This window comes from Hemicordylus capensis, chromosome 6 (genome assembly GCF_027244095.1).
Source record: "Hemicordylus capensis ecotype Gifberg chromosome 6, rHemCap1.1.pri, whole genome shotgun sequence".
NCBI classification, from domain to species: domain Eukaryota; kingdom Metazoa; phylum Chordata; class Lepidosauria; order Squamata; family Cordylidae; genus Hemicordylus; species Hemicordylus capensis.
The window spans coordinates 119,270,305-119,292,250 of record NC_069662.1 but is presented as its reverse complement, the minus strand read 5'-3'; the positions used below and the strand labels follow the sequence as shown (position 1 = coordinate 119,292,250).

Sequence of the window (21,946 nt, the reverse complement as noted above, 5' to 3'; positions counted from 1 at the left end):
ATTTGAGCCTTTGGTTATCTCTAAGGTTTGCCGCCAAGCTATATGCAGCTATAACTAAGGTTTCACACCAGTTTCCAAACCGTAATTATAGAGGTGGCAGTGCAGACCTGGCCAAGGACGGGGCTGCTCCATGCTTTCGGTGCTTCTCCCACCTTGCAAGTGGTTTGGTGAGGGCACGGGATGACAGGACGGGCACTAAGTGCTTTGCTCCCCGAGAAGAGAGCAACAGTCATGTATGTTCATAAGCACAAAATACTCCAAGCTGTAACATAAGCAGGATACCCCATCACAGTGCCAGGAAGGGAACATTTTGCTGTGGGAGGGGGGTTAGGGTATTAAAGGCAGACCCAATCTGGGAACCTGAAGCAGCAAAGTTCTATTTTCCCCACATATATATAGGTTGGGGAAGGGCAGGGACATAGCTAGCCCGCTGGTGGCCCGTGTGTAGCCGCGGTGGGCACCCCGATAGCCCTGCCCCCCGTGTCTGACGTCAGACGTGGGGGGCGTGGTCTGGCTCCTGAACAAAGGCTCCGTTCGGGAGAAGCAGCTTAACTGCTGAAGGGGCCATGCGGCCCCTTCGGCAGTTAGACAAAGGCTGGTGCTGCATTTGCAGCACAGCCCAGGAGCGGGGCGAATGGGTTCAAAGAACCCGAGCCGTGCCCAATCAGGAGCCGCCATTCGCGGCCCTGACACACACCCTGCGTCTGTCAGACGTGGGGGGCATGTCAGGGCCACGAATGGCGGCTCCTGATTGGGCACGGCTCGGGTTCTTTGAACCCGTTCGCCCAATTATAGCTATGCCCCTGGGGAAGGGGGTCCCAGCCCGGGTGGGGGAGAACCGTCTATGAGGACTAATGTAAAATTTACTAGGTGGCATTCTCATTGTATGTGAATGGCCATCATCATACTGGAGACCTAGCCCATTAGCCCATGGGCTGCTCACGAGAGTGGCAAACTGTGGGGAGCGAAGGAGGATGCTCCATGCAGGAATGCCGCAGGGACACGTACCTTGGTTAGTGCTGTCCCAGTGACTGCTGTCAAACCCTACCAGCCCGCATGCCCTTGTGGGGATATGTGCCCCTGCTGAAGCATGAGGCCAGTGTCCTGGACCAGCTGGAAACTGGGTGCTCCTCTCCTGGGAATCCCTGTGCTAGGAGATCTGTATACCACACAATGCTGGACCAAGCCTGGGAACTTTAAACAGGTTAAAAGATCCATGCCTCACACCTGTGTCTACACCATCCATGCAAGCAAGTATGCCCTGGCAAAGGGCTTAGGGGTGTGCATGGTCCGGAGTCCCCCCCGGTCTGGCGGGGGGGGGACTGTGACTTTAAGCGGGGGGGGGTAGTACTTCTCCCCCACCACCACCACTCTTCCCCCTCCGGCGCTGGTCCATTGAAAAATCATCTTGGGGCGGCAGAGTTCCTCCCTGCCGCCCCTGCCCCCGTAGTTGTTAGTTAAGGCTTAAAAGCAGGCAGGGAGAAACTCTGCCGCCTCAAGAAGATTTTTCAACAGACCAGCGCCGGATGGGAAGAGCGGCGGGTGGGGGGGTAAGTACTACCACCACCCCCCGCTTAAAGTCACAGTCGTTCCCCCCCGTCGCACCTCCGGACCGGTCCGGTGGTCTTTCCCATGGGGCCGGACCAAGACCATGCACACCACTAAAAGGGCTCACTGAGGGCAGGGATAGCCAGTATGAGTAGGGCAACCCCTCTGGATGGAGAACAAAAAAGGGGGGGCATGCTGCTGTCTGGGCTTAAGGGGCTGCTGCAAGCAGGAATTCTGGAGCAGCCAGGTTCTATGTTTTTCACAGAGAGGTTGGGGAAGAGGCCTAGCCCCTTCTCTTCTGGGTAGTTCTTGTTCCCTGGGCTAACTCATGATCAAGGCCAGTTACCAGGGTCATTAGTGCGCCAGTATCGAGAGAGCGCTACTACTGTGAGGAACAAGCCACCCAACCCAGGGTGCAGTGCTCAATCATGAGAGCGAAAGGCCATGGGGACACCCACCCCATCAGAAGAACCATCCAAAGGAAGGGGGAAGAACAACCAGCCACAATCGCCAACATCATGTGATGGTAAAGTGTCCTCTTCCCCTGTGGACAGCCCACTCACAAGTGTCAGGCAAGTGGAGCTGTAAAGAAGCAAAGTTGCTTTTGATGGCAACCGTGGGGACAGTTTCCTCCCCAGAGAGAGCTTTCCATGTCTTGGTACCATGGCCAAGCTAATGCAAAAATGGTCCTCCTGCCTGCCGATCCACCCACCTGCCCATGAGGAAATTGCACCCCTGCCCGTGCACCCCAGGGGCAACATCACCACCCTGGGGCAGCTGGAGAACAGGGATCCCCTCTCCCGCTGATACCTGCGCCAGGAGATCAGCATTTGAATGGCTTTAAGGGTCTGTGCCACAGCACAGTGTCTGCACTGTCTAAGCAAATGGTTTGTGTTGGGGTACTGTTGGCAGGGTTTTAACGGCAGACATCCAGCAGGGATTCCCAAGCAGCCAAGTTCTATTCTTCTCACAGAAAGGTTGGAGAAGGGGGGAGCCCTTCCCGTTGGGGGTGGGGCTTGTGCCCCCCAGGCCTGCTCATGATCAAGGCCGGTCACCTAGGTCATTATTGGGTGAACTGTAATTATTTTTCAGAGAGCCACCGGACCCAGGCATGAGAGGCACAGGCAATGGGACACACCCAGACAACTCATGAGAAGGACCATCAGAGGAGAGGGGAGAGAATTACCTGGACAAATCTGGAATGGTTAGATGGCAAAACATCCCCTTCTCCCACTAGCACCTCCCTCACAAGAGTGTCAGGCCATGAGTGCTCTAAATAGAGCTGTGCTGTGTGCTGGGAAGCGGTGGGCAGGGCTATCCCAAAGACTGTTTTCCTGGTCCTGGGGACAGTGACCAAGTTGCCATGGATACATGTCTCCTGTCTGCACCTGTGCACAGGTACACCCTCCCTGCAGCCCTTGTCGTCGACTCCACTGCCCTGGGTTTGGGGGGAAAGAGACAAGTGCCCTCTTCCGTGATTCTCTGTGCCTGCTTATCTGCATATGGTGCACAAATGGAGTGGACCCAGGATTTTTAAATTTGTGTAAATGTACTGTCCCCTTGGCCCACTCCATGGCCACACACGCAGCCAGGCAATGGCACATTTCTCTGGGGTGTGTGCAAGGCTTCAGAGGGATTCAGGGCAAGGGAGATAGTGGAGAATCAGTTCTATGTTTTACCATAGAGAGTTGGAAGCCTCACTGAAGCAGGGGCCCCGCTGGGTTTATTGGTGGTTAAGTGGGCTGGATCAACTCATGAGCTCACAGTCTGTAGGGTGGGAATTGCCCTTCAATGGGCCCAGCCCAGCCATATTCCCAGTAGACATGCCCTCTCATGAGAGAGCTAGCCCACTTGGAAGCAAGCTGCCACAGCAGATTTGAGATGGCTCTGCATGGATGTTTTTGTTGGGGTCATCCCTCATGGCATCTTCCCTGGTTATGGTGGGACAGACCCCCAGCATCCTTTGCCCTCCCCCATCTGCATACCCTATACTACCAACTGTGGATTTCCTCCTCCTGTAATGAAAGTGGGATTGCACCCTCCCCCTAGGGCCCCAAACTGCCCGAGACTTTGTGCTTGTGTGGTGTTTTCAGGGTGTGGGGCTACTTGGGGTACATAAGAACAGCCCTGCTAGATCAGGCCCAAGGCCCATCTAGTCCAGCATCCTGTTTCATACAGTGGCCCACCAGATGCCACTGGAAGCTTACAAGCAGGAGTGGAGGGAATGCCCTCTCTCCTGCTGTTACTCCCCTGCAACTGGTATTCAGCTGCATCCTGCCTTTGAGACTGGAGGCGGCCTCTAGCCCTCCGACTAGTAGCTGTTGATAGACCATTAAGTTAGCCAAACCTCTCTTAAAGCCTTAGAGGTTGTTGGCTGTAACCACATCTTGTGACAGAGAATTCCACAAGTGGTTTATGCATTGTGTGAAAAAGTACTTCCGTTTGTTGGTCCTAAATTTCGTGGCAATCAATTTCATGGGATGACCCCTGGTTCTAGTGTTATGTGAGAGGGAGAAGAAATTATCTATATCTACTTTCTCCACACCATGCATGATTTTATATACCTTGATGTCTCCCCACAGTCGTCTTTTTTTCTAAATCAAATAGCCCCAGGTGTTGTAGCCTTGCTTCATAAGGAAGGTGCTCTAGCCCCAATAATCTTGGTTGCCCTGGCGGTGCCATCACTGGCAAAAACAGCACTGGCACTGTAGGGCATTTAAAGGACTCAAAATGCTGTTTGCGGAGTGCTCCGAAAATGTATGGTTGCACTCAGCACATCCCTCTGGAGATTGTGGCCAGTTGCGGCAGAGTGACACAGTGATGCTTTGCCCAGTCTGGTAGGGATGTACAAACCGGTTTGGAACCGAACCGGTTCAACATCAAGCTGGTTTGGTTCAACAGCTCGATATTGAGCCAACCCCCTGAGCTGTTCCCGGGCACTCCTGTGGCTGCAGGGGTGTGTGTCCTCCGGAAGCTCCCCCTCCCCCATCATACAGCCCCAAATTGCCCGGTTCAGGAGGTCTGCGATCTGGTTCGGGAGGTCTTCAGTCCATTCTGGGGCTGTCCTCTGTTGTGGCGGCCATTTTGGAGGGTCACCAGGCCATGCAGAGGCCCATTGGGCATGTGTGTCAACCTCCAAAATGGCCACCCTGATGGTGGATAGGCCCGGAACGGGCTGAAGACTGCTCGAACCGGGTGATTTGGGGCTGTAATGGAGGCTGGTGGGAGAAGGCAGGGGATCCTCTGGAGACCCCCATGGCTGCTGCAGCACCCCCTGGAGGGCGAGTGGTTTTTCCATTAAAAAATGTTTTGTTGTTTGGAAGTTTGTCCCAGTGGGGATCCTGTAGAGAGTGTGCAGGGTGGAGTGAGAAAGAGGCAGGAGAAAACTGAGTTGTTTCTAAATAAACGCTTAATAAAATATATTTTATTTTTTGTATAAAAAAAGTTTTTTAAAAAGTTCTAAAAGTAAAAAAGTGCTTGTGAGGGAAGCAGCTATAAAACAGTGTGTTCATGACTTTACAGCTATAGAGCCATGGCGGCTGAAGAAATGCGCCTCTGCTGGTCGGAGTCTGGATCCAGAGGAGGACAAATAGAAACCACACATGTATTTCCATCCTTCACTGCTGATGATTCCGATCAAGTAGAAAGCTTACGCCTGTGAGAATGCTGACAGTATTACAGAGCCAGAGGAATCTAAACCATTCAATGACACGCGTTGCGTTACAAACTCCCTTCCGAAGCAGCAATTTGAAATCACCGTACAATCTCCCCACCCCACCCTCGTTCATTATTTTGTTGGGATATTTCACCGACTGCGGCATGTAATCGGGAACCGGAAGTCGCCTGGAGGCGATTAGACCTTTCGATCGCCCCTTGGCCTTGAGCGCCAAGTCCTTTCCCTCCCCTTCCGCCCGTAGTTGGGCGGCTGCCTTCTGGCGTCATCAGCATGAGCCCTAGAGCCTTCTGCGCCAAGGCTGGGTCGTGCGTCATGCGATCAATTGTGTTCTCATTTTTCGTGTGTGTGCTTTCAACTGTAGTTCTTCTTCTGCCGCACTTGGGGTGAACAGCTAGGAGGGCCACCCGAAACCGGCATGTCTTACAGCTCTGCCTCGGTCTGCCGCTACTTCTTGCAGGGCAACTGCCGTTACGGAGACAGATGCTGGTACCTGCACCCGCGCCAGCAAGTCGGGAGGTCCAGCCAAGCCTCTTCTCAGAACGCGGGTAATGATGGGGCGCCTCGTGCCGCTAACGTCTCTCCTGTGTTCGCTTAACGGTCGGCCGCCCTTTCTCCTCCCGGTTCCGCAACAGGCAGCTTTTGAGATCCCTTGCTATGAAACGCGCTTGCGAGTAAGAAGAGGAAGCAACCCGGAGACGATCTCCCTCCCTGTGTGATTCATCCAGCTGCCTGGACTAAATTGGGCTGTAGCTGGACGACTTCTTGTTTTTTTTAAATGCTTTTGTGGATTAGTCAACAACTTCATCAGATGCGTGGAATGTTATCCTAGGTTGGGGTGCGTACACACACATGTACACGCTCCTTGGATAACGCTTAATGCATCTGATGAACTGGACTCTGTACTCCTGCCAGTTTTCAAGGTGCCCCAGGATTCTTCGTTGCAGCAAAATAACACACACAGTTGTATCTCAGGAAATGGGCTGCTGTTCTTCTACTTTAGGCGCAGAAGCACTTGTCCATCCCAGGTTTTGCTGCTAGTGTTTCACGATAAACTTCAGGCAAATTTAGAGTGAATTACTGCCAGATCTTAAGATCGTTTGTGGTTTGCTTGTATTTTCCTACTTCTCACCTTTTTTGAGGGGGCTAAAGAGATCTGCTGTAAATGAATATATTGTGCTCTGCTTACATTCTGCATGCTATGTGGCATAGTACAAATGCTCAACAAAAACAGGTGATTATTTAATAAAGGTTATTTACTTGGAAAATTTGTGACACACTATAAAGAAAAACATGTTCCAGACAAAAACTTAAAATAGTAAAACCATATCACTAAATACACACACATATACACTACAAAGCAAGAATAAAAACAGAAAGAGCATATCAAAATGTAGGTATGCTGATGATCTAAAAAGCCTTGGCAAATAAAAATATCTTCACTTGACACTAGGCAAGCCTTCCTGAGTAGATCTTTCCAAAGTTAGTATCACAAATGACAAGTCCCTATCCTGGGACACCTCCTGCCTCACCTCCAAGGTCAAGGGATCCTAAAGAAGGGCTTCTATGGAAGATCTTAGTAACTAGGCAGTTTTAATATAATTATATGATATGATGCTCCTTGGTATTTCATTTTCCTCCCTCTTATTTTCCCTTGTTTTTCTGTGGTTATTTTTTTCTTCTTCTTCATAGAAGATAAATACTTAACACATTTCTTTGCCTTTCAATTAAAGGCTCCAGCAGACGAGAAGCATGGAGTGGCCATAATGACAGATACAGTAATGTCCAGACATCCAGTTTCTCTAAGCCATCAAACTGGCACAGCAACAGAGATCATGGAAAATCATACTTTGGGCACCAAGCTGCCCAAGGCTTTTCTCAAAATAGGTTTGCTGCATTAAACTCTAGTGAAAATATCAGTACTGATGGCACTAAAGATGATGAAGAACACCTTCTGTAAGTCTCAGTTTTTCTTCTTCTTGAGTTTGCAAGGTTTAAATTACTTCATTTGAATGCCCAATTACCAAAAAAAAAAAAAAAAAAAAAGTCTTAAAGCCTGTGGCCCCCCACACTGCATAGTGAGCTGCCAATCCAAGTGAAAGGCACACTTACTATTTCCAAGACACTGTAAAGCACACCCACGCTACTTTCGATGGTGGGGCTGCCACATGCCTGCTAAGGAAGCACTTAAATGCAGTAGCAATGGTACTCCCTTTGGGAATAATGGGAGTACCATCACTATTGCATTTACACACATCTCAATAGGTGCACAGCAGCCCTGCCATTAGAAGCAGTGAGTGTGCCCATTGTTTGGATCAGTGGTTCACTGTGCAGTATATGGGGGTCCTTGTCCTTTGACCAGAGTTAGGCTGCTTAAATCCCATTATGTAGCTTAATTGTGAAGATAACACTTTCTTCTTATCAGCCTTAACTTACAGAGAGGAACTCTCTTCCAGATACTGTACTACATTAGGGTTGAAGTGCTACTCTTCCATTGGGATAAAAGTACATACATCCTACCTGTTTTCAAGGTTTCGGTATATTTAGAAACTAAATTATAACAATCTCTGTTGGAATGTTCTCCCAAGTGCCTAATGATTTACAATGCCTTTGTGGAAGTGTATGTGTTTGTTTTTACCTTGTTCTAAAAATAATGTTTTCCTGGCTGTGGTTCAGCTAGAAAACTAGTAGACTACCCCCAAAAAACAAAGTGTGATTTGTTTCCAAGGCTGGGCATTTTAAATCTGAGAACACAATGACACAAGCACGCATGCACACTAGAAGTGTGCAGAACCAGTCCAAATCAAACCGGGTTCTATTCACACTGGCCCAGTTCAACTGATTCGAACTTGAACTGAACCAGCCTCAAAAAAGGGAGGCAGTCCAAGTTCGAACCAAACCGGGCCCGTTCTGTTACAGACCTGGTCGACATAGTTTGAGGGGCTATGCTTGTAAAGGGGAATCTGGCGAGGATTCACCTTTACAAGCAAAAGGGAATCTTGACTTTAAAACGTTTCTAAGTGTGGCCGGGGAGGTGGGACCTGAATGTGGCGGCATGGTTTCAGCCTCTGCGCATGCACGGAGGTCATGCAAATGGTCTCCTCTGTACAGGCCATGCTGCTGGTGGGGAGCGACAGGGTTTAGAGGAGGTGCCAGTAAGGTGCCCTCTCACCACTAGGGATGTGTGGACCGGTTCGGGATTGAACCGAACTCCCCACCCCCGGTTCTGTCCGGACCAGAACCGAGCTCTGGACAGTTTGCAGATTTTATTTATTTATTTTTAAAAAATGAATATAAAAGTACCTTTAGCCCCTTCGGGGGGGCTTCCTGTATGCTGCGTGGGGGTCCGCGAGGGTTCCCCTACCCCTGCCGGCCTCTGAAATCACCGCCGCTGCCTGGGAATCTGAGCATTTTTGGCCCGTTTGTGCCTCTGTAGTAAGCGGTGGTGGCCATTTTGGCTGCTACTGCACATGCATAAATGGCCTCTGCGAGGCCTGGTATTTACGCATGCATGGCGGCGGCCAAAATGGCTGCTGCCGCTTACTTACAGAGGCCTGAACAGGTCAAAAATGCTCAGATTCCCGGGCTGTGGCGGTGATTTCAGAGACCAGCGGGGGGTAGGGGAACCCTTGCGGACCTCCCCCCCCCCGCCCCCCGGTGGCATACGTGAAACCACCCAAAGGGGCTAAAGGTAATTCTATATTCATTTAATTTTTTTAAAAAAATCCGTGAACTGTCCAGTCCCAGACTGGACCGGGATGGGTTCGATGGGGGCCGGAGCGGACTTCGAGTCCAGTCTAGACTCTAACTGAACCGGGCCAGCCAGTTCCGTGCACACCCCTACTCACCAGTGCCCTTAGAAACCTTTAAAGCTGGAATTCCCCTTTACAAGCAGAGCCCCTCAAACTGTGTCGAACCAGTTCAAACCGGTTTGCAGACTAGAGATTCAGTTTGAATTACCAAACCACAAAAAACGGTTCCGTGCACACCCCTAATGCACACTGGAAAGTGAAAAGGGAAGCAGTAGCCTAAACATCCTAACCTAGTAGAAAGTAGCGAACACATAATTTTTTACACGTTATTTTAATCATGTGGATACTATCTTTAGATTATTATTATTTTGTAATAACTATCAAACACATATGACCTGGATGCATGTACAAATACGTTTCCAATGGCTTTAATGCTGTCTCCAATCCAGTTCTAGTCATGCTTTGCTGCACTCAACTAGTGGCTCTGAATACAAGTGGGAGAATAAATCCGTATCTTAGCAGGCAGTTAATGCATATGTGAATCTCCTTTGCTGGACTGGAGTGGCTTTGTTTATGAAAATCAAACTGCTCTAAAATATTGAGAAATTTCATTCCATGGGAAATGTTGGTTTTTCATTCTAGTACATTGCTTCTGCTTCATCTTGCACTTTTCATTCTCTCCAGTTGTATGCTTTGTTGTTTTTCTGCCTCTAAAATACAGAGTATTGCAATACATTCTCTTCTAGAACTCATTTCTTTTCATCAACATTAGCAGACCTTCAACTTGGCTCTGTGGTTTTACAAAAATCTAGAATCTAGCTTTTAAATTAAAAGCTAAAAATCTAGGATTTTGTTTCAAATCTGCAGGTTAGTCTATGCTTTTATTTTATTTATTTTTGTATCTTTTATCCAGTGAATTAATAATGAAAGACATGGAGATTTGGGAATCTTCCGGACAATGGATGTTTTCTTCCTATTCTCCATTGAAAGACAAGTCTAATATTTCAGGTACAGCTTTGCCTTTTGTTGGTTTTATGTTTTATTTTACCTCTAAATGTTTAGACTTACCTTGCTTGAATATTGTTGTTGGATCTCAAAGGATGGGAAGTACTTATACAAATGGACATACAAGGTCTCTCACTTTTAAGGAGGCTTTGGTGTAGCTGTGCTTTAAAAAATCTCATCCATTCCAGTGTGTTTCTGCATGCAGCTATTTCTGTACAGATGTACTTGTGAGACTGGAATTTAACTTTGTAACAGATGGACAGTTTTTGGCCATGTGCTTTGCAGAGCCCAATAAAGGATTCTTGCTAACTCAAGCTACTTGTGTGATAATTTAGCCCTGCTTTAGCTGTTGTATGCTGTCATTTCATGGTTGATGGTAAACTCAAAGGCAACGGAAAGGCAATCTTTGTGGCAATAAATTGTGGCTAGGAATGGAGTTGTAGTTCAACAGAGAGCTAGGATTGCCTACTCCTACTCTGAAGCATGGAACAGGAGCAGCATGTATTGTATTGTATTGTATTATATTTCTTTACCACCTGATATAGAAATCTCCAGGCGGTATACAAATCAAAACATAAAACAATATGAAATGGTTAAAATTCATAAAATAGATAAAATCTCAATAAATAAAAACACATTAAAATTTAGATTTCAATTAAAAGCCTGGGAAAACAGGTACATCTCAGGGTCCTCCTAAAAGCAAACCGAGAAAGAGATGCTCTTATTTCAGCATGTGTAGGAAATAAGATGTTTTAAAAGAGACTGGAGGTGCTTAACCTTTCCCCCCACCTACCAGTTTTCTTTTGCAAATGTGCCCACCCCTAAGCAGTTCTTAATTTCTTCCACTGCCTCTGAAAAGTGAGCCCAACAGCCTTAGGGATGGTATTGGTAGGCGAGAAGTTATGGGCATAGGAAGAGTTAAACACTCTTCTGGAAGTGCCTCTGCCCTTGATGCTCTGTTAGTTGCACAGATGTGGAGTTGAGACACACATTTGACAAGGCGATTTCTAGTATAGCAAGTGAAGAAATGGTGGATTCACAAGTTGGTGCGACACGCTCACAAAGAAAGTTTTAAAAGCATAGTTTCCAAAACAAACTGCACTCCAAGTTCTGAAACAACAAAGAGAGAACAATAATTTAGTGAATTCTGTGATGGATAAGAACGTTATGGGACCATACAATGATTTCAGAAATAACACCTTTTTTCCATGTAAAAGGAGAAATACATCAAAGGGTGCTTTTTCTCTAAACTTGCAAGACTTTATTGGTTGAAGTATTTTTATTGGTCTTTTGTAAAACAAAATTGGCTGTTGACTTGTTTAAAAGTAATATTAGTGTGTTATACATTGTAAATATTTCTTACGAATGTTAACTCTGTGATGCTGTTATAATTTGCCTTCATACTTCACATTTGTGAAATTCCATTGGCCACTGAGTTCTGTTTCTTGGCAACAAACCTGTGACTTTTAGCAGATTACTACAGGAAGTATTTACTTTCATTTCACAGCTGGAGATAAGAGCAAGTTTCTTTCTCTTTTCACTATTTGTTCCTTTTCTTGCAGGTTTCCCAGCCTTTTTACCAGAAGAGTTGCGCCTTGAATACTATAACTGCAGAGCAAACAATAATATACAGAATTATGTAAGTACGGTGTTAACGGCTGTGGTTTGCGGTAAAGTTTTTTCAGAAAGATGTATTGGAATGGTGGAGTAGTAATGACGAAGCTCATAAGAACAGTCCTGCTGGATCAGGCCCATGGCCTATCTTGTCCAGCATCCTGTTTCACACAATGGCCCACTAGATGCTTCTGGGAAGCCCACAGACAAGAGCCGAGGCCATGCCCTCTCTCCTGCTGTTGCTTTCCTGCAACTGGTATTTAGAAGTTGGGATGTGCCTGGACTAAAATGTGTTTGAAGCGTGAAGCAGAGATATAACAAGTTCTAATCCCTCCTCTTCTCCTTCTCCTTCTTCAGATCACTTCAGTCCAGCAGTTAGTAACCCAGTGGAGAAGTAGACTGCTAGAGTTGAAGCATATGAATGCATCTACTAAAAGTGTGCTGGTAAGAGTTCTAGTATTCGGTTCAGGGGCCTGCAATTTTCAAAGAAGAGACATTTTGAGCCTACTTTCCACTTTTTCCCTTTAGAAAGTAGGCTCAAAATTGTCATTCTGCTTAGAACTTGTTTTGTTTTTGTCTTGTTCCAGATATTTTGAGTGTTGCTTCACATGCAAATAATGTGTGTAGAACGCACTTATGCACACACACGTGCATGCATGCACACACCTAATTGATTTTAATTGTGATTGATGTAAGAGAGAGAGAGAAATACATGGGGGAAATCTAATGCAGCTAACAATAAGCCCCCTCTGTTCTCGTTGTTGCTCATTACCAAAATGCTTTAATAACTATATTTATAGATCTTCACAAGATTTCTCAAAGACCTCTTTAATGCGTGAATGAAAACATAAAACAGATGTTCAAAGTTAGCAGAACTTTTAATGCGACACATCAGCTGTACACTAGTGGCTGAAACAGGCTCTTAGATACAATAACTCAGCATCATGACTCAACAAAACTGACAGCAGTTAGCCGATCCTGTTGCAGTACCCAATCCTGTTACAAAACCCCCAATATAGTAAGGAAGGAGAGAGTAAAAATACCCTCACTCAGTAGCCAATCAATTTCATTGCTTCCCTCATTTCTTCCTTTACATTTACAGTAGAACACAATTGTTCTATGTACAAGTTTCCCTAATCTTCCATTTTCTCACATCTGCCTCCACAGCGGAAATGAATATCTCAGTGTTGCCGAGTCATGATGCTGAGTATTTAAGAGCACATTTCAGCCACTAGTATATAGCACTGAAGCTAATTTGTCACATTGAAACGTCTGCTAACTTTGAACATCTGTTTTATGTTCTTTATTTCTACATTAAAGAGGTCTGTGAGAAAGCTTGTGTATTTTGGAAGATGTGTATCTCATCGTCATTATACTGTCTTATATACATGTCCTTGTATTTTGTTATGCTGCTCCCTCTTTCCCCTCGCTCAGTCACCATAGAATAACTAGTCTGTGCCTCTGCGGCCCCCTGACTCATTGATGTCCCATCATCCGTCCCTATCTTCTCTACCTCCACAACTCTCTGCTTTATCTAATGGAGTTGGCAAGTCCTCACGTTGGAGGCCATTTCACTACTGTGGTCATACCTAGCATACAGCTAAGGCAAACTAAAGTTGAAGTAGCCATTATAGTCATTTAAATCCAGATGCTTCTGTTTATCAAATATTTGTTCACATCATATTGCAGAATATCTGAATTATGATGTGAATAGCTATATTTTTCCTGTAAGATGTAGAAGTCTTATGTTTTTGTTTTTGTATTTTGTTTTAAGAAATCTGAACTTAAAAAAACACCTGTTCAACCACCACCTGCATTTGGATTTGGAGGACAGAACACATCAGCTTTTGGAACATCAAGTAAGGATTGTTTTGTGGTCTTTGTGTGTTCTGTGTAGTTCTAGTATTAATCTCTACTGATTTTTTTAATCATCTGGGTTTTGCAAACATACCTATTGCTTTTCTCTGTACGATTGCAGCCTTCCCTGTGAATAATCAAAGCAGTGCTCAGGCCTTCTCTTTTAAAGCCCCTTCAGAACTTGCCCAGGTCTCCACTGGAAGCGCTCCTGCATTTGGAAACATAACAAATGTGCAGAATCATCCAGTGCTGTCTGCAAATTCTTCCTCTACTGCTTCCCATTCAGTTGGCTTTGGGAACCAACCAGCTCCATCTGCAACTGCTTTTTCATTTAAAAGTACTGCAACTTCTGGTGGATTTGGAGCTTCTGGATTTTCAGGGTTTGGAAAATCTCTTCTTTCAAGTTCTTCAGGAGCCACATCTGCGTCAGTGCTTGGTACAACAGTTGCTGCCCCTACTTTGCATTCAGGGAACACACTGTTTGGACAGCCTGCAAATGCATCTGGAAATAATGCTGCTTTGGCACCTACAATAATCCCACCCAGCTCTGCTACGGAAAAGTTATTTACGCCAAAGACTGAGCTGTCCATGGAAGAGCTGAAACAATTTGAAGCAAAGAAATTCACACTAGGAAAAATTCCTTTAAAGCCACCTCCAATTGAACTCTTAAGTATACAGTGACTTCTGAAGTTGTTCTGTTGTGTTTGGCCTAAGTGAGATGTTAATGTCATGTACACTTGGCTTCTTTCCTTTAATTATTTCTTCCTGTGGCTCACCAGCCTGACTTCAGATATTTTGTTTGTTTTTCATTTCCAGTTAGTGGTCTGTTTGACTTGTTGGCTCTAGGATGAACACAGCACAATAAAATTTTGCAATAAAATGAACTGTAGCAAATGTAGTTGTTTTCTTGGTAGAGGCTACTGTTATAGTCTATGGCCAGGGTTTTCCGCCTTGGGTCCCCAGATGTTGCTGGGCTACTACTCCCATTATCGGACCTTTGCCTTTGTTTATTGTGGCTGGGGAGGATAGGAGTTGTAGTCCAATAACATCTGGGGACCCAAGGTGGGGAACCCCTGATCTATGATCCTGAGGGGCCTCAACAGCTCCAGTGCCTTATTTTTTCTGCTGTCACAGACCGATAGCAAGCATGAATTGTCCCCTTTGCTAAGCAGAGTCTGCTCTGGTTTGCATTTGAATGAGAAACTACATATGAGGGCTGTAAGATACTCTCTTTAGGGAGTGGGGCCGCTCTGGGAACAGCATCAGTATGCTCGCATGCAGAAGGTTCCAAGTTCCCTTCCTGGCATCTCCAAGATAGGGCTGAGGGAGACTCCTGTCTGCAAGCTTGGAGAAGCCACTGCCAGTCTGTGTAGGCAATACTGAACAAGATGGACCAATGGGCTGTCTCAGTAGAAGGTAGCTTCCTATGTTTGTATGGTTTCAAGGAGGATTTTTCTAATTGCCATTATTTTGGAGCAAACCTGTGCCTGCTGCTGTAAAAGCTTAAGTTTAAATAAATTGGTTTATCTGTTCTAAGAACCAAAATATAGCCTCCATGATTTGAGACCATTCACTGACTTTAGGACCATTCACTGACTATGTGTTAACAGATGGATATCACCATCATATGCTACTTGTGAATCTACCTAAAGTCATATTTCTGTTGATAGATGGCAGAATGTCTCATTAAATAGACCATTTGTCTTGCCCAGCTGTCAGTTCTTACAATACACTAAGATTGCTATTGGTGTGCAAGAGCTTCTAAGATCATGGAAACTGTCAGTCATATTTGTCATTGCATGTCCACATGAATGTAAATTAAGGCCTAGTTCAGATGTAACATGAGAAAAACAGGTTGCTCACCTGTAGCTTATGATCTGTAAGTGATCAGCAAACATTCATAAGCCTGGGTTCTGCGCCTGCACAAGTCCTCGCAGGTGAAATACCCAAGCTCTTTGCAGCACTCATGTACAGCCCTTTGTGCTTGGCATGAACATTTATTTTGGAGGTTGGAGCACCCTTCCTATGGTTCCTGGACAACTGCCTCCATATGATGATCATTCTACAAAGTCTTTATTCATTTACTGCTGTAGGGAGGATGGCGGAGCGGGGGTCTTATGGTCTACGAATCACTTACAGATCATAAGTTTTTATGTATGTATTTTATATATTTTAAATCATTTGTTTATATTTTTAGCTTAATACTTTTAACTGTCATTTTATTATATATTTTTTAACTTTTGTAAACCGCGTAGGGATTGTTTTTAATGAAAGGAAACATTAGCCAAACCATTGTTTTTTAAACTTGTCAAATACTTTAAACTTGTCAAATATTTTAAACTTGTCAAAGTACTTTTCTATTAGTCACATCCTCAGGAGTAAAACCCTGTACACCTGCATACAACTTAAATCATTTCCATTTGTAAGCATAATTACGCCTAGTGGACACTTTCCTTTTATACGTATTCTATCTAGGAGCCAATTCTCCAAGATGTCAGCTTTAGAGTCCTTAGATTGGGATGCAGAATTTGACCATCACCACCACCCCAGTCCTGGGACAGCACATCTGGACACTGAGGTAGCCACCAGTACCTGCATGTTGACTGTCGAAGCAGAAGCAGAAACCACGCATGGCGCAGCCACCAAGGGGACAACAGAATGCAGGAAGCATTCTCTTGAAGAACTTTGGCCACTACTCTGCCCAGCAGAAGATAAGGAAATATGTAAATAAGTCAGTTCCTCAAATTCCACTGGAATGTATTCCCCATTGAATGTTTTCCTAGACCTGCTCTGCAGCAATATTTGGGGCATATTTTGTTCTTTTGCGAACAGATCCAGTGTCGGATTTCTCCATTAGTTGAATACTTCTGTTATATATTTCTGATGAATCTCCCGTTTGTGGTGCTGCAAGCCCATTGCTGCCCTACTTAAATTGTCTGCTAGAGTATTTTCTGTCCCCTTTATGTGCAGGGCAATTGGGTAAATCTGCCGAACTATGCACCAGTTCCACAAATGCACACTAAGGGAGCAGAGGGATCGGGAGATTATACCCTTGTCATTTCAAGTAGGCAATGGCAGTTGTATTGTCTAGGTCTATCTGTACCACTCTCCCTTGAAGTGAGGGAAGGAAAGGTTTTAATGCTTGGAACACTGCTAACAGTTCCATAAAATTTATGTGAAACTTCCTTTGTTGCCTCCCCCACATTCCCTGTGTTTGGCAACCCCAACAGTGTGCCCCCCATCCTGAGAGGGACGCATCAGTTGTAACCCTGGCAGTAGGAGTCAGAACCTTGAACGGATTTCCATCCAGCAAGTTTCTGTCCAGAGTCCACCACCATAGGGAGTGTAGGACCGACACAGGGACGTGCAGGTTCATCTGCTGACTGTCTATATTGGTGCAGAGCAGCGATGGCCAGACTTGATTGAAGTTGCACAGTCTATCACTAATGAGTTTGGTGTGGGATGTTTCAATAGGAAAGAGCTATCCTCCCCTTGCAAACCTTCTAGTCTCTTAGAGGTTGGAGTTGCAGTACTGAGTGCATTCCATGCAGACTGTGCGGCCTTCATAAAAGACTGGGAGCATAGGTAGAGCAATTGAAGTGCAGAGTGAGAAGCTGCCATAAGGTCATAGACAGGGTTCTTAATTTCTGAAGTCTGCTTTTTAAAACTCCGGACCCATAACATCAGCCATTTCAGACAACTGCATGTGATATACCTTCAACTCCTCAGTGGGGGATATGGAATGTCTAGATCAGGCCTGCTCAACTTTGCCCCCCCCCCCAGCTCTTTTTGGACTATAACTCCCATAAACCCCAGCCACAGTGGCCAATAGCCAGGGAGTATGGGAGTTGTAGGCCAACATCTGCAGGAGGGCCAAAGCTGAGCAGCCCTGGTCGATGGTACATTTTCATCCGGAGATGGGTCAGAAGTGTTATGTTGCTGCAGATTCACCATCCGAATCAGAGGAAGATGTATAATCTTCCCCTGAGGAGAGTCTCTTCTCCTTTTGAATTGCCTGAGCAGCTGTATCTGGAACACATGTACCCTGCACACAACTGGCCTCCCCAGAGACCACCAATACATCCTTCGCAGGTGTAGCTTGAATCTGTGAAACAGTGGTTGATGTAGGCAGAGGTTTTAATGAATAAGAAGAACCTGCAACCACAGTAGGGACTTTAAACAGGGTGTCTTTCTTCTGCTCCTGGAATGCATTGTCTGAAGCTGGTCACTCCTATCAGCTCTCATTCTCTCAAAGGAAATGGACAGTGCTGGCCTGAGATGAAGCTGGGTACCAATGCGGATCCTAGTGTACCAGCCTGGCCTTTCAGCTAAGCACTTAGCGAGAATGGAGCTTCTAATCTGGGCATCCAGACATTTAGACTGTGACATCCATCTTCCGAAGCTAGAAGCTGCATTCTCACCAAATCCCCTGCAGCCTTGTCTCCGCTGACCTGCTGCCACCATTCTGCATCCAGCATTGGCAGAGCTGCAGGGCACTCTGTGCGAACGGAACTTCTAGTAAGTCCCTCGTACTCCTGCCTTCCTGCCCTTTTCCCTTGGCAGCTGGATTCAGTGGAGGAAGCAGGGCTGCAGGGGCTCAGCTAGAAGCTCTGTTCTCACCAAGTCCCCAGCAGATCTTTATACTGAAAATGAAAATGGAGCAAATAATTACACAACTAATTAAGATACTGTGCTGCCTTCTTTAAGATGAAAGACAGTACAGTTGTGTTTTGAACTAAGCCATTCAAAAAGATAATCTCGTACAGTAGTAAATGCAACACTCAACTACTTGAAAAAGAGTAAGAACTGAAAAGGGATTATGTGCCCTTGCATCTTAGTCTGGTTTCATGTGATTACAATCAGTACTTTCTTTGAAATAACAGGAAGTGTGAGTCACTGATGTTCTCCTAGTATGGGTCAAATTTGGTCATGAACATCTAAGGCCTGACAATATGCTGAAGGAGACTTGGTATTCAGCTACAGCCTTTAACTGTACATTTAACAAAACAGTTAATAAAGGCCTCCCTGCATATGCACAACCATTACAGGATGGAAGTGCTGGTTCTAGTGTGTGAGTGGATACAAGTGACTGTTTGGAATTTATTTATATAATGCCTCAAACTCATGTCTGTGAGCTAGGGATGAGTGTTTCAAGCTCGAAACAGAACACCCTTCAAATGAAGGGTCTGTTTCAAGCTCAGAACAGAATGGCCCCATATTCCATAATATTCCGAGTTGGAATATTCTCAGTGTTCTAAGTGCCATCTTGGAGGCCTGTTTTCCCCTTGTTGACTGGTTCTGGCACTGCCTTCCGATTGCCTTGCAATCTCCCTGCTTCTTGGTTGGCTTTTTATCATACAAATCAAGTTGATTTGTATGCTAACAAGTCAACCAAGAAATAAGGAGATTTAAGCCAATCAGAAGCCAGTGCCAAAACCAGTCAGCAAGGGGGAAATAGGTCTCTAAAATGGCACTCGGAACACTTGAAACTTTCCGTGTTCATTCCGTCAGAACAACCAGCTCGACTGGTTGTTCCGTCAGAACATTCCAGGCATTTGCGGTCCATTCTGAGCTTGGAATGGAATGCAAATCCCATTCCGTGCACATCCCTACTTTGAGCAATTCACAACAAACATAAAGCAAATTAAAACGCTTAAACAGTTTAAAGTCACAATTCTAGTTAAAAGCTTGGGTGAATAAATGTGTACTGAGATGGGGACAGTGGCAGCTGGTGACTCCTGGGACTGAGTGGGCACCAGGCAGGGCAGGTGGTGGGCAGAGCCAAAGTGGGCAGTGCAGAGGTGAAGCAAAAAAACAACTAACTCCCATGGGCATGTAGAAAGTAAAGGTAAAGTTGTGCCATCTAGTTGGTGTCAACTCTTGGCAACCACAGAGCCATGTGGTTTTCTTTGATAGAATACAGGAGGGGTTTACCATTGCCATCTCCCGCACAGTGTGAGATGATGCCTTTCAGCATCTTTCTTTCTATATTGCTGCTGCCCGATATAGGAGTTCCCCATACTCAGGGAAACATATCAGTGGGGATTCAAACCAGCAACCTCTTGCTCCCTAGGCAAGTTATTTCCCTCATTAGGTGCCTTGGGCATATAGAAGTGGATGCCAAAAAACTCCTCAACCTCTCTTCCCACCAGCTCCCTGAAAGGTTGCTTTTGTGGGTTGTAGGAACCTTGGGAACAAGTTGGGATGGGACACGGGAAGATGAAGGGGACACTCCTCAAAACCAAAGCAGGAATATTTAACAAATGACATTATTAGGTATGTTTATTTCTAACATATTGTATATTAGCAACATGCCTTTCACAATAACAACCAGCTCATGCAATAAAATAAAAATCTAAAGACAAAACACACAAATACATTATTTGTACAAATTGGAGGAGGCACCCTATTCCAAAAAGAAGAGGAATGCCAGTTCTTTTAAGGTCTTTGATAAAAGCCAAAGTTCCACAGTAATAGTGTGTCCGAACCGGTCCGGTGGCCATTCCAAAGAATGGCCAAACTGCCGGACCGGTCCGGCCCTGCCTGGTTCGGGTCCGGGTGGGGGGTATGCCTTTAAGGGCGGGAGGGCTTGCTTAGCCCTCCCGCCTCCTTGCCCCCGCCAGCGCCCGTATTTTCCAGTATAGGGGCGCTGGAAACCAGCCGCGCCCCCGCCGCTGCCACCGCGGCGGCAAAAGAACCCCCAATGGTACTGCCAGCCCTCCCGCCCTCCCTCCCTCCCTCCCTCCCAGCTAGCTGCCCGCCCGCCCGCTCACCGCTCACCCGATAGGAAACGAGAGGAGCTCCGGCACAGAGCTCCTCTCGTTTGGAAGGCCTCCGGCATAATGGTGTTTTGTGCGCGCGCGCCGCAAAGCACACCGTTCGCCGGAGGCCCGGTCTACCCGCCGGGAAAGGGCCGGGTAGACCGGGCCTCCGATCGCTGGGTAGACCGGGCCTCCGATTGCCGGAGGCCCGGTCTACCCAGCGATCGGAGGCCCAGTCTACCCGGCCCTTTCCCGGCGGGTAGACCGGGCCTCCGGCGAATGGTGTGCTTTGTGGCGCGCGCATGCGCGCGCGCGCGCAAAACACCATTATGCCGGAGGCCTTCCAAACGAGAGGAGCTCTGTGCCGGAGCTCCTCTCGTTTCCTATCGGGTGAGCGGTGAGCAGGCGGGCGGGCGGGCAGCTAGCTGGGAGGGAGGGAGGGAGGGAGGGCTGGCAGTACCATTGGGGGTTCTTTTGTGCCGGAGCTCCTCTCGTTTCCTATCGGGTGAGAGGGTGGGCGGGCAGCTAGCTGGGAGGGAGGGCGGGAGAGCTGGCAGTACCATTGGGGGTTATTTCGCCGCCGCAGCGGCGGCGGCAGGGGGGCGGCTGGTTTCCAGCGCCCCTATACTGGAAAATACGGGGGCAAGGAGGCGGGAGGGCTAAGCAAGCCCTCCCCGCCCTAAAAACAAGGCCCCCCTTCGGTGCCGGTCCGGACTTCTCCGGACCGTGCACATCACTATTCCACAGGTGCAGTTTCCCCAACTCTTAAGGGCATCTCTACACTACATATTTTAAGCCAGATTAAAACTGGCTTAATCATCATGGTCCCTCACCACCCAGGCGCTGCAAGATGCAGTTCTTTGATAAAAGAGTTCTAATAAAGGCTTCTCAGCATTTGCACAAAATTGCAGTTCCCGTTGTTGTTTTTTTGAGGGTCTGGAGGCCCAAATTGATGAAAGCTGTTTCAAACTAGTTTAAATGTGTGGTTCATTCTCTTTTGGAATATGATCACCATAGCACAACCCACCACATAACCCTTTTCATTCACTAGCCAAATTACTCTGAGTCTCTCTTTAACATGCCTCCATCAGTTTTAGATCTACTGTGGGAGGGAGACAGAATAGGTGAGTGGTCCCTTTTTAATGCAAATACAGAAGACCTTAATGATGTCTGAATAAACAGAACAGAACTGTTAAGGAGGCAGGAGAGAACAATATGCAACTCAAGAGGGGAAACATTTAGGAATGTGCACAGACCGGTTCGGAGGCCATTCTAAAGGCCTCCAGACCGGTCCGGGCACTGGGTGGTTTTGGTTCGGGTGGGGAGTTTGGGGGCTTCCATTAAGGGGGGGGGGCTTTACTTACCCCTCCCGCGCTTTTCACACACTGCCGCCGTAATTATTGAAGAAATTGCTCCTCCGATGGCTGTTCCTATTTTAAAAAATGGCTGCCCCCTTGAAGCCCTGGCCCCCTGCTGCTGCCTTGAAGCCCCCTCCCACCCCCTTAAATCTCGCCCCGGGCCGTTAAATCATGCCCCGATAACATTAAGAGGCAGGCGGCGGGGAGATGTCCTCCCGCCCCCTTCCCTGCTAGGCTGCAAAAGACTTTAGGAAGGCTTCTGCGCGCGCACGTGCAGAAGCCTTCCTAAAGTCTTTTGCAGCCTAGCAGGGAAGGGGGCGGGAGGACATCTCCCTGCCGCCCGTTTCCCTGCCGGTCTGCAAAAGTACTTTTACTTTT

At 46.7% G+C, this 21,946-nt stretch overlaps 1 protein-coding gene and 1 long non-coding RNA gene across 8 annotated transcripts in view; one reads left to right on the top strand and one right to left on the bottom strand.

Moving 5' to 3' along the window:
* Positions 1-4,700: 4,700 nt before the first annotated feature.
* Positions 4,701-16,634, top strand: NUP42 (nucleoporin 42). Of its 3 annotated transcripts, none has more exons than XM_053266153.1 (7): positions 4,701-4,829; positions 6,955-7,177; positions 9,887-9,981; positions 11,541-11,617; positions 11,950-12,036; positions 13,367-13,451; positions 13,571-14,333. In XM_053266153.1, exons 1-7 carry the CDS (start codon positions 4,760-4,762, stop codon positions 14,128-14,130), a joined length of 1,197 nt encoding a protein of 398 aa, XP_053122128.1. In that variant the 5' UTR covers positions 4,701-4,759; the 3' UTR covers positions 14,131-14,333. The 3 variants fall into 3 exon arrangements, with proteins under 3 accessions (XP_053122128.1, XP_053122129.1, XP_053122126.1); XM_053266154.1 differs by lacking the exons at positions 4,701-4,829; positions 13,571-14,333 and adding exons at positions 5,116-5,769; positions 15,925-16,634; XM_053266151.1 differs by lacking the exon at positions 4,701-4,829 and adding an exon at positions 5,123-5,769.
* The window catches only part of LOC128331999 (uncharacterized), a 62,197-nt gene continuing 49,221 nt past the window's right edge, over positions 8,971-21,946 (bottom strand). For 3 of the 5 annotated variants that reach the window (XR_008310502.1, XR_008310501.1, XR_008310505.1), the window contains exons 2-3: positions 13,544-13,657; positions 8,971-11,586 (exon numbers count right to left, since the gene is read on the bottom strand). This is a non-coding gene — a long non-coding RNA (uncharacterized LOC128331999). Of the gene's footprint in view, positions 11,587-13,543; positions 13,658-16,041; positions 16,147-21,574; positions 21,702-21,946 lie in introns of those variants that run through there. The other 2 variants (XR_008310504.1, XR_008310503.1) reach the window with 2 other exon arrangements.

Excerpts from the sequence above, each read along its gene's own strand:
- NUP42 (XM_053266151.1), top strand. The coding sequence starts at position 5,640 with ATGTCTTACAGCTCTGCCTCGGTCTGCCGCTACTTCTTGCAGGGCAAC. Across the intron at positions 7,178-9,886 it reads GATGATGAAGAACACCTTCT|TGAATTAATAATGAAAGACA; the intron begins GTAAGTCTCAGT and ends TCTTTTATCCAG. Across the intron at positions 11,618-11,949 it reads ACAATAATATACAGAATTAT|ATCACTTCAGTCCAGCAGTT; the intron begins GTAAGTACGGTG and ends CTCCTTCTTCAG.